The sequence below is a fragment of the Leguminivora glycinivorella genome, chromosome 1 (genome assembly GCF_023078275.1).
Source record: "Leguminivora glycinivorella isolate SPB_JAAS2020 chromosome 1, LegGlyc_1.1, whole genome shotgun sequence".
Taxonomy (NCBI): Eukaryota; Metazoa; Arthropoda; class Insecta; order Lepidoptera; family Tortricidae; genus Leguminivora; species Leguminivora glycinivorella.
The window spans coordinates 28,059,639-28,074,148 of record NC_062971.1 but is presented as its reverse complement, the minus strand read 5'-3'; the positions used below and the strand labels follow the sequence as shown (position 1 = coordinate 28,074,148).

General features: G+C 37.7%; 1 protein-coding gene across 1 annotated transcript; it reads right to left on the bottom strand.

The window, feature by feature from the left end:
• Positions 1–1,054: 1,054 nt before the first annotated feature.
• On the bottom strand, positions 1,055–6,684 carry LOC125225090. Its single transcript, XM_048128629.1, has 2 exons — positions 6,662–6,684; positions 1,055–1,640 (listed from the first exon to the last, which is right to left on the bottom strand). The coding sequence occupies exons 1-2, from the start codon at positions 6,682–6,684 to the stop codon at positions 1,055–1,057; spliced, it is 609 nt and encodes a 202-aa protein (XP_047984586.1).
• Between the last annotated feature and the right edge of the window lie 7,826 nt (positions 6,685–14,510).

Genomic DNA, 14,510 nt, shown 5'->3' with positions numbered 1-14,510 from the left:
TTATTTTTATGAGATCCAAATTTCATAGGAGGTACCTATTTTGTACTAGAATTAAAACATCGAGCCCCAAGAGGTTAAATCTAGGATATTGAGACCATAATACAATGACCAAAAGCTATTCCTTAAGGGGATTCCCTACGCCAATGACATTTGATTGGAATCCATCGGTATTATGATTTCTGAAGCCTTTAATTAACAGCATCGTCTTAAAGCAAAATAAGATCCTATTTATTACTACGAATTTTTTCTGTGATAATTGACATCAAAGTTGAACAATTTGAGATCCAAAAACTTGTTTTTGGCCCATTAATTTTCTTTTAATTAATTTAAAATTAAAATTGTAGATGACCATAACCCTCGCCGAGAGATATACGAAAAAAGTGTTTTAAGATAATGTTTAAAAAAATCAAAAAATTGGGTAGGTATTCATTTTTTCTTTCTTTTACAATATGTTTCAATGTACATTTTAGCGTTACTGCGTTGCCTGATAACAGATAACATTACTCGTAACTATATGTACGAGTACATATATACCTAAATATAATAAGTAGGTACAGTCGAGTTCATAAATATGTGTACATTTTTTCACCTAATTTCTACGAGCTAAGGTGAAGAAATGTACACATATTTATGAAGTCGACTGTACAAGGAGTAATGTATATAGCGCTGGTAGCCTTTTTTTTTTTTTTTTTTTTTTTTTTTTTTTTTTTTTTTTTGTCGGAGTGGGGAATGCGTTACGCACCGTCCCCCCAGCCGCGGGAAGGCCTTGAAGGGGGGGTGTGTGGGACTCCCTCCTTCGGCCCCCTCTCTTGTCGAGAGGGAGGGAAGAGGTTTACCCACTAAACCCCACTCCGGCGTTTCGCCCTCTGTGCCGTTCGCGAGGGCGTCATGGGATCATCGGGTCTCCTCTGTCCACCATGGCGCCCTCCGGCAGCCCCGAATTGTCACAGGGCATCCGCACAGGTTAGGGAGAGAGGGATCAGAAACGCTTGATCCCTCCCTCGACGAGGTTAGTGGGGCCGGTGCAATGCGGGTCCCGTACCCGCTAGCCCCACTAAGGGTCGTGGCGCAAGAATGCTCGTCGCCTTCGACCCTGCCGTCTTCGACGGAGAGGCAGCGCGTCAGCCGCAGCTTCGCGCTCTCTCTCCGCCGCCTCCTTCTGTGACATGACGTCTTCACAGAAGGAGGCCACCGCATCCCATCTTCTCTCGCTGCTCAGCATCGCCCCTATGACGCTGTGCAGCGAGAGGTCCACCAGTCCTGTGGCTGCGACCAGCGCAGCCCTTTCCACGGCCCAGCGACTACACTCCTCAAGGGTGTGCTGGGCCGTATCGTCCTCCACACCGCAGTCCAGGCACTGGGTGCTCGGCTCTCTCCCTATCCGGTGCAGGTAGTGTCCAAAGCACCCGTGCCCGGTCACCACCTGAGTCAACCGGTACGTGAGGACCCCCCTCCTTCTTCGTAGCCAGTCCTCCATGACAGGAAGGATGGCTCCTATGGTTCGCGTTCCATAGAGGCCATCCTCCAGGGCGTCCCTCCATTGTTGGCGCAGGTGCTCCTCAGCTGCCCGCGCCGCTCTTTCCTCTTCCTCGGGGTCCGGCGGCTCTCCCCGGCTCCTCGCTGCCACCCTCCGCTGGTACCTTTATAGCGCTGGTAGCCTAGCGGTAAGTACGTGCGACTTTCGTTCCGGAGGTCGCAGGTTCGAACCCCGGCTCGCACCAATGAGTTTTTCGGAATTTATGTGCGAAATGTCATTTGATATTTGCCAGGCGCTTGGAAAACATCGTGAGGAAACCGGACTAATTCCAATAAGGTCTAGTTTACCCTACGGGTTGGAAGGTCAGACGGCAGTCGCTTTCGTAAAAACTAGTGCCTACGCCAAATCTTGGGATTAGTTGATAAAGTGGACCCCAGGCTCCCATTAGCCGTGGCAAATGCCGGGATAACGCAAGGAGGATGATATATGATATGAGTAATGTACTTACACTTAAATATAATAAAATAAATCGTTCGTATATTTGTCCTTTATATTGCTGATTTTGGAGGACCGGCCAACGACCCATGAACGGCCCGTGTGAAAAAAAATTGGGCTATTTCCTAATCAGAGACGATAGTATCGACCGTGTTTATGTAACTTTATCAAAGTAGGTCATACAAGTATTGTTAGTTAGAACATCTTCCTGTGCTGGTTACTTTTAAACGTAAAAGTCAACAACCTGTACGGTTTAATATAGGGATTATATAGAATCAGAATCTCAATCTCAGAATCAATAAAATTTGAGATGAATAGGTAAAGGTATACAAATTAGTTACACTGACAAAATCATAATATTCTTCTTCTCTTCCTCTTCTATCTTAAAAGGGCTTTCGTGTGAAAAACAGTGAAATCGCAACCGAGCGCTTGATCATACCGTGTGTGGTATCAAATTAAAGGGCTTTGCGATTAGTTTACAAATATATATCATATTATAGGACTCTTTCTCACTCTTTCTCTCACTCTCCGACCCCAAGTGACTGGGATAAGGGCAAGAGAATGATGATTATAGGACTCTTTCTACTTGGTCTAACAAAATATGAGAAAATGTCCAATCCATTGAAATCGTATCAATTAAGGGGTGTCGCCTTGCATCAAATGAGGTAGTTATAATTTATATTATATATTATTAGAGATGAAATAGTGATGTCAAATCCAAGTTTTCCACCTCGAAAGCCCATGGGGTCATAATTAAATTCATGAAAATCCATAAAATTTTAGGATCTTTTCTGACTTTTGTTTAATTTTACCACCAAGAACCTTTTTAACGGCAAAAGTGGCTACGAACAATTTGATGTCTACTAAATTATCGTTACTATGAATATAATTTTGTCTTGGTAAGCCATATATTTACTGAGATACGGTCATTGAAAGTTTTGCACAATTTCGACAAAAGGGAAAAGTAGTTGTAGCTGTTCGGAGGTGTATAATCTTCTTTAATCCATACTGAATATGATTTTTTACGGCGTCCACAAGGCTTCATTTCTCAACCGACGTTGGAACCATCAACTCCTCAGGTTCTGCTTAAAATGAACAATTTTCCGTACTTACAAAGAAGGTTGTGCCAGCAGTTGTGGTTACGAGAAAGTAGGTGTCAACAGCTCAGCTGTTTGCACCTACTGCAGTGGACAATTCTGCGGTGAAATACCAGGTCTGGTGTGTGCCAATGTTGATAAACCACTTGTTGATGATCCACCATCAGATTACGATTTTGACCTTCCTGATCAGTTGACGGAGACATACTACCTCGGTAAGCTTTCTCCTAAAGGAGTGCTGTAGATTCGAAGGTCCAGTCTAGTTCATTTATCGTTAACTATGTTTATTTCACTAACTAACCCTACTTTATATTGCAAACCTTTGAGAAGCCGAATCTTCGAAACTATTTGACGTACCAAGACCAAATTAGTCTCATTTAATTACAAATTGTCTACTTTAAATTGTGTATAGTTACTTTTGCTGTACCGTGGGTCCTTTGTTGAAAAAAATCGCAAATGCTGAAATTTTTTATGGTTTTTCGTGTATTTAATAATGACCCCATTGGCTTTCGAGGTGGAAAACTTAGATGCCGCATCACTATTGCATATATAACAATATGAAACACCAATTAGAACTACCTCATTTGATGCAAGGCTGAATGTACGATTTCAATGGAACTTGTACCGGTGAAGGCTCGTTTTCAAAAAATTGCCAAAAATAAATAATAGCAATTTATAATCACTAAGGTATAACAGAAATTTAAGTAAACGTTGCAGATTAATTAAATACAATAATTACTTCGATGTGATGTAGATTTTCAAAGAAATTGTCACTTAATTTTAGGTAATTTATGAAAAAAATTGAATTCGTCTTAGCCTCGTTTACTCTTTTTCAAAACCTTATAATAAAAATGTAGTCTGAGAAGATTGTGGTACAGGATATACGAATTATAAATTTACCTGTTTTAATATTCAAAATTGTCCAAATTTTACAAATAAGATCGACTAATTCAACTCTATACGTGAGTTTTTCTAAACGTGCATCAGAGAAAAAATCATAATTAATTTAGTGAGTTAGTTTTCAAAAATCCAGTCTTATAAAAATCAAGATAATAAGACGCCCTAACTGAAACTTGAATTAAATAAATCTGTTGGATAACGGAAAGTGTAGTATTTCACCGACTAAAACTATCAATTTTGCATTCTTTTGACGTTTTTTTTTTTAAAGCACCCTTAAGAGCTGTGCTCTTGTCGGTGGAGCAATCTCCAATCCATACTAATATTATAAATGGGAAAGTGTGTGTGTCTGTTTGTTTGTCCGTCCTTCACGGCAAAACGGAGCGACGAATTGTCGTGATTTTTTAAGTGGAGATAGTTGAAGGGATTAAAAGTGACATAGGCTACTTTTTGTCTCTTTCTAACGCGAGCGAAGCCGGCGGGCAAAAGCTAGTAATATATAATGTAGAAAACCAGATCCCTTTGTTTGTCATAGGTAAGGTTCGATGATCGAAAGTATAATGTAACGTTTGCCAGATTATCATTAGTCATAATTCTGAAACGGTTAACTTTTCGGGTTTCATTTTCATTAAGATCATCTGTAAGTAAGTTAGGTTAGGTTTGTTTTATGGCAATCCTGAAAAGTTACGCGTTTCTGAGACAAAACAAATTATGTCTAACGAAAATGTGGACGAACAATACAATTACAACTTTATGGGTACCAATAGAGACCCGTAGAAAACAATAGGGTAGCTCGTAGCTCTGGTTTCGCCCCTTTTGATATAAGACTTAAGAATACGTTGGTTAAGCTCCAGGCTCGGAGAAATCCTAAATAAAGATTTTATTGATAAGGGACTACACGGTACGTCTTGCTGAGGTTGAACATACTATTATAAACCTCATGTTCGATATTACAGTTCGAAGGACAAACAAGCCATTGATTGACTGCCGTAAACCGAATAATTACGAGTAAGCCCTCTTGAGTTCATTAGTTTACTAGTAATACCTATAATCTTATACTTTTAAACGAGCAATTCTTGTATATTTATTTATTTATTTATTTATTTATTTATATATATATTTATTTACACTGACGATCTCGGAAACCGCTCTAACGATTTCGCAGAAATTTGTTATGTGGGGGTTTTTGGGGGTGAAAAATCGGTCTAACTTATCCTTAGGTCCCGGAAAACGCGAATTTTCGAGTTTTCATGCGTTTTTCTTCGCGCGCCATCTCGTGTGCAGTAGTTGTACTGTTAAGACAGAATTCTTTCGGTTGATGTAAGTACTATTTATTGCAAACACTAGATGGCGACACAGGTCAAGGCTAAAACGAATAGAAAAATACACTATTTGAGTTTTTGTGGCGAAATGCGCGCCATCTTGTGTGGAGTAGTTGTATTGTTAAGGCTGAGAATTCTTTCGCTCGATGTAGGTACTATTAATTTTTGAACTAGATGGCGACACATGTCAAGGATACGAAACAGAATTCGCTCGGTTGCCCAGATATCTTATACTATTAAACGAGCAATTCTTGTATATTTATTTATTTATTTATTTATTTATTTATTTATATATACCGACGATCTCGGAAACCGCTCTAACCATTTCGCTGAAATTTGTTATGTGGGAGTTTTCGGGGGTGAAAAATCGATCTAGCGTAGCCTTAGATCCCGGAAAACGCGAATTTTCGAGTTTTCATGAGTTTTTCTTTCGCGTTTGTGAACGTAAAATATGGTCCTTAATTTCGCCGCGCGCGCATCGATTCCGCTTAGCTCAGTCGTACGAGGTCGGTCTAATGTACGCAGATAGATCGTAGGTGTCAGGGTTTCGAATCCCGGCCAGAAATTAAGTTTTTGTTTTTTGTCTTTTTTTTTTGTTTTTGTATTTATAAGAGTTTTTTTTTATCTAAAGACAAGATATATTAAAATAGAACCGAGCGAAGCTCGGTCGCCCAGATATTAATATGTTTAAAGAGATAATAACTCCTTTAATGTGGAAAACATACTTTAAGAGGATTTCCGTCTTATGTCAATGGTGATATAGATGTTGGCGACGGCATACCTTTGTATAGGTAAATAAATATTGAATAACGGAAACAACATAACTTCTTTTCATGATCTGTATATCTGTATTACCTAACTAGTTTCATTTGAATGGATTGTTTTATGAAATGAGAATATTATTTATATCTCAGGCTGTAAAATATACGCGATGATTACAATAGTAACCGACGGTACATCGTTTCTAAGGCATCAAAGGCATGGAATTCGAGGCAAACATTTCGCACTCCAATTTTCGCATTTTAAACCCATTATTTATTAGATAAAGCTATATAAATCCCTAATAATTTCCCCGAAGCAAGAACGTACCTAACCACACATGTAAAAGTGCACCAGGAACAATATTCATACAAGATGTGTTTCAAGGTCTCAACACAAAAATATGTTTTCCTTTATTTAAGTACAAATGATTCCTTTAAAGGGTAGCGTCCGTTTGTTCCGAACAAATTTCGTTGTGTGCTAAGTTCAAGGTTTAACGCATTTCGTTTCCTTTGAAAACAAATATATTTTTAACTGTAGGTCACTCCACGAGTCCTTCATTACGTCGGAGCAGGGGAACAGTTATGCGACTTATGCGTTATTTTAGCACTAACCTCCGACGTTTCAAAGACGACATTGTCCCCATGGTCTTGGAGAAACCTCACCGTTTGCAATTTAAATATGTGTAAAAATCGTGAAAGTTATATCAGTAGGTACCCACTATATCAATTTGCGAATTACATAAATGTAGGCTAATCCGTAATCTAGATATAAATATGAATGCCAGTCGTTGGACACTGCGTATAGTCCAGGTGGGGGTGCCAAATTCGAACTTCGTCGGTGGGGGCGCCAAGTTCGTCATTTTTTACTGTTTTTGAGGGAGGCCTTCAAAAAGATTTAGATTCAGCCTTTCCGTACAGTAGTACTATTATTTATTCAGTAGTAAACACATACATTTTTTTGGTTCTTATATTAGGTATGTATATCAACGTGTAAAAAACAAAAACTATTCCCTGTGTGAATTTTTAAACTGTATTAAGTGAAATAGAACCAGAACTATCTGACAGATCGAGACAAAAATGTCACACCCCACACAGCCAGTAGGCACTCCAAGCAGACGAGTACTGAGGTGTCGATGACATACCACGTTCGTTCTTTCAAAAATTTAAACAGTATACCTAAATTACTAAAATCATAACGAAGCGGTTCCTTAGTTAACCGACCCTCAAATATACATAATATATATGGAGAAACTATAACTAACTATCCTATTTGACTACGGAACCATAAAAAGGCTACGAAATAAACTCCAATTCCAAACGGCTTAACCGTTCAGGTTCCCTGTTTGGGCATTTCTCAGGAGGCGCGTTTTTACGTGTCCGAGGCAAAAAACGTCAGAACGGACTGTTCTAAAAATCTGAATTAAATCAGGCATAATCTTTAGCCTCTGTTCTATTTGGTACACCTTAACATTATTTATTTATTATTTGTATGATATGAGTAATAAAATATTAAATGCGAAAAATGACCGTCGGTGGGCGTGTCCCGCACTCAAAATTTGCAAAACAAAAAATCATAACTCAAAATGGAGTTGTTGATCGCAGTTGTTATAGATATTCACGTATAAGGTATTAGTTAACCCATCATATTTTCTGTATAAAAATAATATGTTAGCTAAACTCATCGAGTAAAGACAAATTTACCATGTGTCCCGGGCTAGTGACTGATTTCGGTGTAATTTTTTAAACATGACATTACTCTTACAAATTAGTAGATCAGGGACGTAGTAGCACAAATATAGTTAGTTTTAGCTATGTTTTAACCATTCAGTGTAGAGGAGATGTAGTACCGTTTTATAAAGGGGACTTTTTGAAGGTTTCTCAGTCGTTCGCTGGGTTTGGTCCCATGTTTTTTAAGATTCGGTGGATCAATTTACTCCCACAGTTTAGGTCCATTTGTCGTTATGTAAGGTACTAACAAATCCTTGAAAGTATGTTATTACGTCATTATAACATCTCCTCTGTATCATTCATGCTATTGCAGTTATATCCAAACAAGCTATAAAATTTGATATCAGTGGAGTTGATTTCCGTGGTTTCGGTGGATTTTTTGACCACCGATATCAAAAAAAGTGACCACCGACTTCGATTGCCACGTTGTAAACTGATTAAATGTTCATTATTTTCTAATATTTCATACTTAAATAGTAGGATATACCTTGTAAAAACATAGAACTATGTTTCTAAGCAAATTAAGCCACTCTATGGGTACAAAATTCTCTACTCGATAATGACTAGCATATTACCATGTTAAATTTTGTAAAATTGCGGGATTATGAGCCTTTTTACATGACCTGTCATCGAATTAAACTGAAAAATATCAATAAATTTAATAATAAGTTATATATATAGTTGAAATGTGGAATAATGTGTAAAAAATTGAATTCGGTGGGCCTGTTATTTCCCTTGTTAGACTTTACTTAGCTTTGCCTTTATCCTGTTAATTATATTTTTGGACCCAAATAATATATTTCAGAGTGTTTACGAAAATATGAAAATATTGTTTTCATGAAAAAACGGTTAACTTAATTGGATTGAAGCAAAAAAAATGTATATACCTATTATGCCAAATTTTAGCGTTTTAGCACAGTATAATAATGAGTACTATCGTGCAGTATGGCCACTCCCGCTCCCCGCTGAAAGTGCCGCCCACCCCCTCTCGGTTTAAAAATATATATATAATATTTCACTCATACAAGCATGGGACGCGTTCACCTACACGAGCTTAGACTGTGTGCTAGGAACGCGCCTCTTTCATATATTTGATCGCCAGTGTCCGAGGTGTGGTTCTAGTACTGACGATCACCAAGCAAAGCCGCGGACAGGTCGACGCGACGAAGAACAAACGAACAGACAGACACGGAGAAACAATTTTGCTGTGACGACCGGTTTGGCTTGGTAGTATCCCTGCCTGCTATAGCGATGGTCCTAGGTTCGATCCCGGTAAGGGCATTTGGGTGAATCCACGTAAAACTAACGTGAGTCACGACTTCATTGCGTGTTTATTTGAACTACAGCTGCAAATTAAAAGATCTATGCATATATCGGGATTATCGGGAAAGTAACACTTATTTAGTTATCACTTGAAATTGTAACATGTCATAAAGTCGTGACTAATGTTACTCTTGCTGCGGATTGATCCATTTATGAGGAACACAAACATTTGTGTCGCTTAACTTCAAACTTGGCTAAATCCATTCTGCTTTAAGGTTGATTAATTATAAAAAAAAAAACGATTTAGGTACTCGTAATTACCTGTTACGCAATTAATTCAACTAATGAAGCTTACTTCAGCCTGGGGGTTCTTTGATCCCCTCATTATATAACTATACAAGGCACGACAAATTCAATGTTCTCATTAACGTCTTAATTTTTTCCTTATTTGTCAATATTGATAATACATAATATAAAGGTGGAAACACATTATTAAAAAGACGACGCATTGCAACGTGTTAATTTAATACCTTGTAGTTTGGAGCATGGCGTCGCGTCGGATTTTTATAGCGTGATTAGACGAAATCTGATTCTAAATACTCAACACGCGTCGTGTTTTAATAATGTGTTTCCGCCTTATCCTATTACCTACCAGTGGCGGCTGGTGAAAATTTGTGCTAGGCAACACTGAGCAATGATACCTACCTTAACATTAGGTACCTACTTTACTAGTAATCAATTTTAGGCAAGCCGGTGGGAATCGGCTTGTATGAACCAGCCGCTGCTGTTACCTACCCATATACGGCGCGTTTCGTCCGTCTGTAGGACAATGTATTCTACAGTATTTACATACAGGGGTATGGGACGTGAGCAGGAATAACACTGCGCACTTAGGAATTGTTTATTGAACGATCAGCACAGTACTTAAGTGAAATAACCGCACTGCTTCGTAATTTTTTACGGTTCCGTACCTCAAAACGAAGAACGGAACCGTATGTCTCGTGATGATACGGAACCCTTGAAACGCGAGTCCTACTCGCACTTGGCCGGTTTCTCACTTTATGGTGGAGATAAAATTATTTCTCTACTATTCCGTACACCCTACCCTTAATTGTAAAAAAAAAACCTATTTAACCGTTATGAAAACAGTTACGACTTCTTAAATGTAACCAGTCTGATTGACACTTGTCAAAGAGTATAAAGAAAGCTCAAAGTGCGTAAGTTCACCTTAGTACCTACTTCACTTATATATTATTTTTAAATTTTTATTGTTATTTTTAAAGTGTTTTGGACAATAAAGAGTTATTATATTGGTATTTGACGGAAGTATTATTACCGTAAGATGACCACACATTTTTGAAATAAACTGAAACCTTTTTTGACTCGTCAATAAAGTTACGATAATTTTACTAATTCTGGTACTAAACAGCGCTGATGGCCGAGAGGGTAGAGCGTGCGACTTTCAGAACGTCATTTGATATTTTCCAGTCGCTTTTCGGTGAAGAAAAACATCAAGAAAAACCTGGGAGTAATTCCAATAAGGCCCAGTTACCGTTTGGGTTGAAAGTACTTGAAAGGTGAGATGGCAGTCGTTTCGCTTTCGTGAAAACTAGTGCCGAAGTGGACCCCAATCTCCCATAAGCCATGACAGATGCCTGGATAACGCAAGGAATACGATGACGGGCACGAAACAATTGCTTCACTGTAATTGACTTATAATATAATATACGCAGTGTTGATCTTGCTTATAGCCTGACAAGTTTTTATTTGACCCTCGCCGCGTTGAGGATTTTCAGCTGAACTAATTTCTTTTACTGGCAAGGATTACTATTTGACACCCGTCGTCGAAAGTCATCGAATGTCTGTGATGTAAACAAGAAGTAAATATTTTAAATTTTCTAACGGGTCCATCGCAATTTTGGCCAAAATAATAATAATAAAAGTGAAAATAATTATACTGAACGTGATAAATTACGTACAACAAAAAAGGATGAAGGATTTCACAGCATTTCGATGCCAATGTTCTGAAATCGGTTGTTGACACGTCCGGCACTGACAGTTTATAGTGCGGTTCTCCTGTATTGATTAGTTGGTTTCGCGTTTAGCCTAATATATTTTTTGTTCTTATTTAAGGTGTCTACATGTAGCTCTGCCGTGAAAAATATTTATAGAATTAAGTAAGGAGGCCGTTCCATAACTGCCACCAGTACAGAACAAGGTCCCACGCAAAAATAAAACAAACCTCGATAACTTCGATTAAGGCACAAGATTCATGGATTTTAGGCTGTGCGAAAAGAAGTAGCGAGTCTTAAAACCTTGCCTAAATTTTGATTCTCTAAATCCATGTTTTAATTTTCTATAAATATTGACGGGAAACCAGTATATACGCTGTCCCCATTACATATGACGTCGGCACATTATTGGCATATGAAAGCGGTTTGTAGCGACACTGTTCCAGGGCCAAATAAAATCTTGTCAGGCTTAACATCTCCTGAACCACCCTATAGGTAAACAAGCCAATTCGAAAATACACTGACATCAGTTTGATAACAAGATCTGAAGGATAACATTAAAATATTATCAGCTCACACATAACTTTATCAAATTGACACATCTTGACGACAGAGCGGCGGCTACTTGCCGCCCGCACGCCGCGTGCGTCCAGTCCACGACCTTAGGTAGGACCACTTGCAATAAGTTACGCTTCAAAGGCCGCATAGATATCTGACACGATCTTATTAGTAAAACAATAAGCCCTTATTTATTTCAATTCGCTCCTGAGATAAAGGGTCTTGACAGGCAATAAGAACGGAAGGACAACAGGGTAGGTAGTAATGAAAGGGAGAAACGGAGCCCTAAATAGGCGAGGCCTCCGTTTCCCCCTAACGTAAAAAAAAACCTTAAAAAACTGCGAAACAATGTGTTAAAAAAATCACTAAATGCCATTTGACGTTGTTTGCATTAGGTAGGTAGGTATGTATTTTCGGGCCAAGTTATTTTGAATGGATAAAATTTTAATTTCAATTCCTAGTAAAAGTTATATAATTATATTTCTTACGTCCTATACTAACCACCGTTATAAGACTTATAAGATTTGCCCGTATTAGATTTACTCACTATATTATGAATAAGTATGTATTTTTGGTATCCATTCGTCATTTGTCTGTATTAACCATGAACGAATTTGTAATTGTGAAATTTAAATTAATTACCTTTTAATTATACAAACAAAAGGTGTCAGAATTCCCGCACAAGTGGATAAATTTTTTTATAAAATCTAATTTGCAAGTATTAATCTAATAATTAAATTAATTAGGGAAGTGATTACTTATATAAATGTTGTGTAATGTTGTCAAATAAATAACCGTAATTGATACCCAAACATGTTTTAATGATGTTTTGCTTAATGAGGGTTCCATAATTAAATAAAAACAATTTCATTTTGGCCTTAAGGAAATTAAGCCAAAAGAGGATGACCCTGCGCGAAATAGGCTTTTCATACAAAGGTAGTCCCGGTAATCTCATTAACAATGTATTTAATTCCTACTTACACTTAAAATATCACATATTTAATTATTATAGGACATTATTACACCAATTGACTGAGTCCCACGGTAAACTAAAGGAGACTTGGGTGCTCAGATAGTATAATGTAGGACAAATGCTTAAATAAGTACATATAAAACATCTAAGACAGGAACAAAATATCTGTACTCAGTACACAGACAAATACCATTTCGGATTCGATCACCAACCAACCCAGAACCATCATCATCATCTAACCCAGGACCATATTGGGCTTAGCAGGCGGGAACACTAACCATAGTGTCCAGACCGGTCATCATAAGGGTAAACTAGACCTTATTGGAATTATTCCGGTTTCCTCACGATGTTTTCCTTCACCGAAAAGCGACTGGCAAATATCAAATGACATTTCGCACATAAATTCGAAAAACTCATTGGTGCGAGCCGGGGTTTGAGCCCGCGACCTCCGGAACGAAAGTCGCACGTACTTATCGCTAGGCTACCAGCGCTTGGTCATAATTTTATATATGTTAATTACTGCTAAACATGTTTCTACTTTTTCTAAGATTATTAATTATTATAATTTCCTATAAATAATAATCTACATGTATGTCTTATTACGGGGGTGAAATAAAAGAGTCCAAAGTTTGTATATGGAAATTGGGGAAATAAAATTAACTAGAAACTACCTCTATTATTATATTCGCAATGTCACAGGAGTGTTCCTAACGATAAATAAGTAGACAGGTAGGTAATAAGTAAAACACTACCCCTAAAGGGAAGAAAAGTCTGCTATGGGGTTGAAATAATATAACCTATCCTTTTCATGGTTTTATAGAATTACAAAAATGGCATAGATTTTGAAATTTAACGGTTGTAACAGAGACGCTTATATAAAGCCACACGTGATCCAAACTTTTGAGAATGCGAGTCAAAGGAGAAAATTTTGAGCTACAAATTCAAATTTAATGAAAGGTCACTATAATATAAATCGGATGACAATGCAATGATGATTTCGAGCTGCTCTGATGACGGAGAAGGGAGATGTTTTTGAGCTCTGTAATAAAACTAACTTTGTTTTGGGGGGTTTAAAACTGTATCGGTGAGTTAGTAGGTACAGAGTCATACAAATTTATAATAAAGTCCCCCTTAATAATCGACTGAAAAGTATGCTGTTGGAAAAGTGTTAGGCCTCAGCAGTGGGCGATTAATGGCTGAAATGATGATGATGAATGATGAATTTTGTTTCTTAAATATTAATAATTTAGTAGATTAATGGTAATAATAAGTAGTTAGTTAAACTATTGGTGATTTCATCACAAATATCTATTTGTAAAATTAACCGTAATTACTAGTAATCTAAGATGTTTGTAAACAATGTTATGCTACACCCTTTCAGGGTCCATTATATATATGCCCAATTGCCCATGTACATAACATATTGGAATGCATATAAGGATCTGTTCTATTCTATTATATTCCATTCTATTCTAAATAAAGTATTTACAGTCAGCGATAAAATTAACCGACCCATATTAAATAAGGGTCGGTAATTTTTTTATACAATGTGGCCGTGGCCGGTAGCTGACTTGCGCTTGTCGTTTGACATAAAAATACACATAAGGGGTGATTTACACGGTACGAGCATCTCGCATGCACATTTAAATACAATGCGGCGTTTGATCGGCCGGCTGAATTAGACAGCTTCAACAGTCCGCAATGTAACTAAAATCTAGTTCACGCGTGTAAATAGGCCTTAAATCGAGATATTTTAGTTATATTCTAAACTTTGTATCTACATCGTTTGACCGTCAAAATCAGGATGCAAAATTTTCTCTGTCACATTGACATAGGCTGGACAGTATTTTGAGAAAACTTGGTGGGGAAAGTGCTCGAAGCCTGAAGCTATAAGTACGAGCGCTGCGCGAGCGCCGACCAAAGCTCG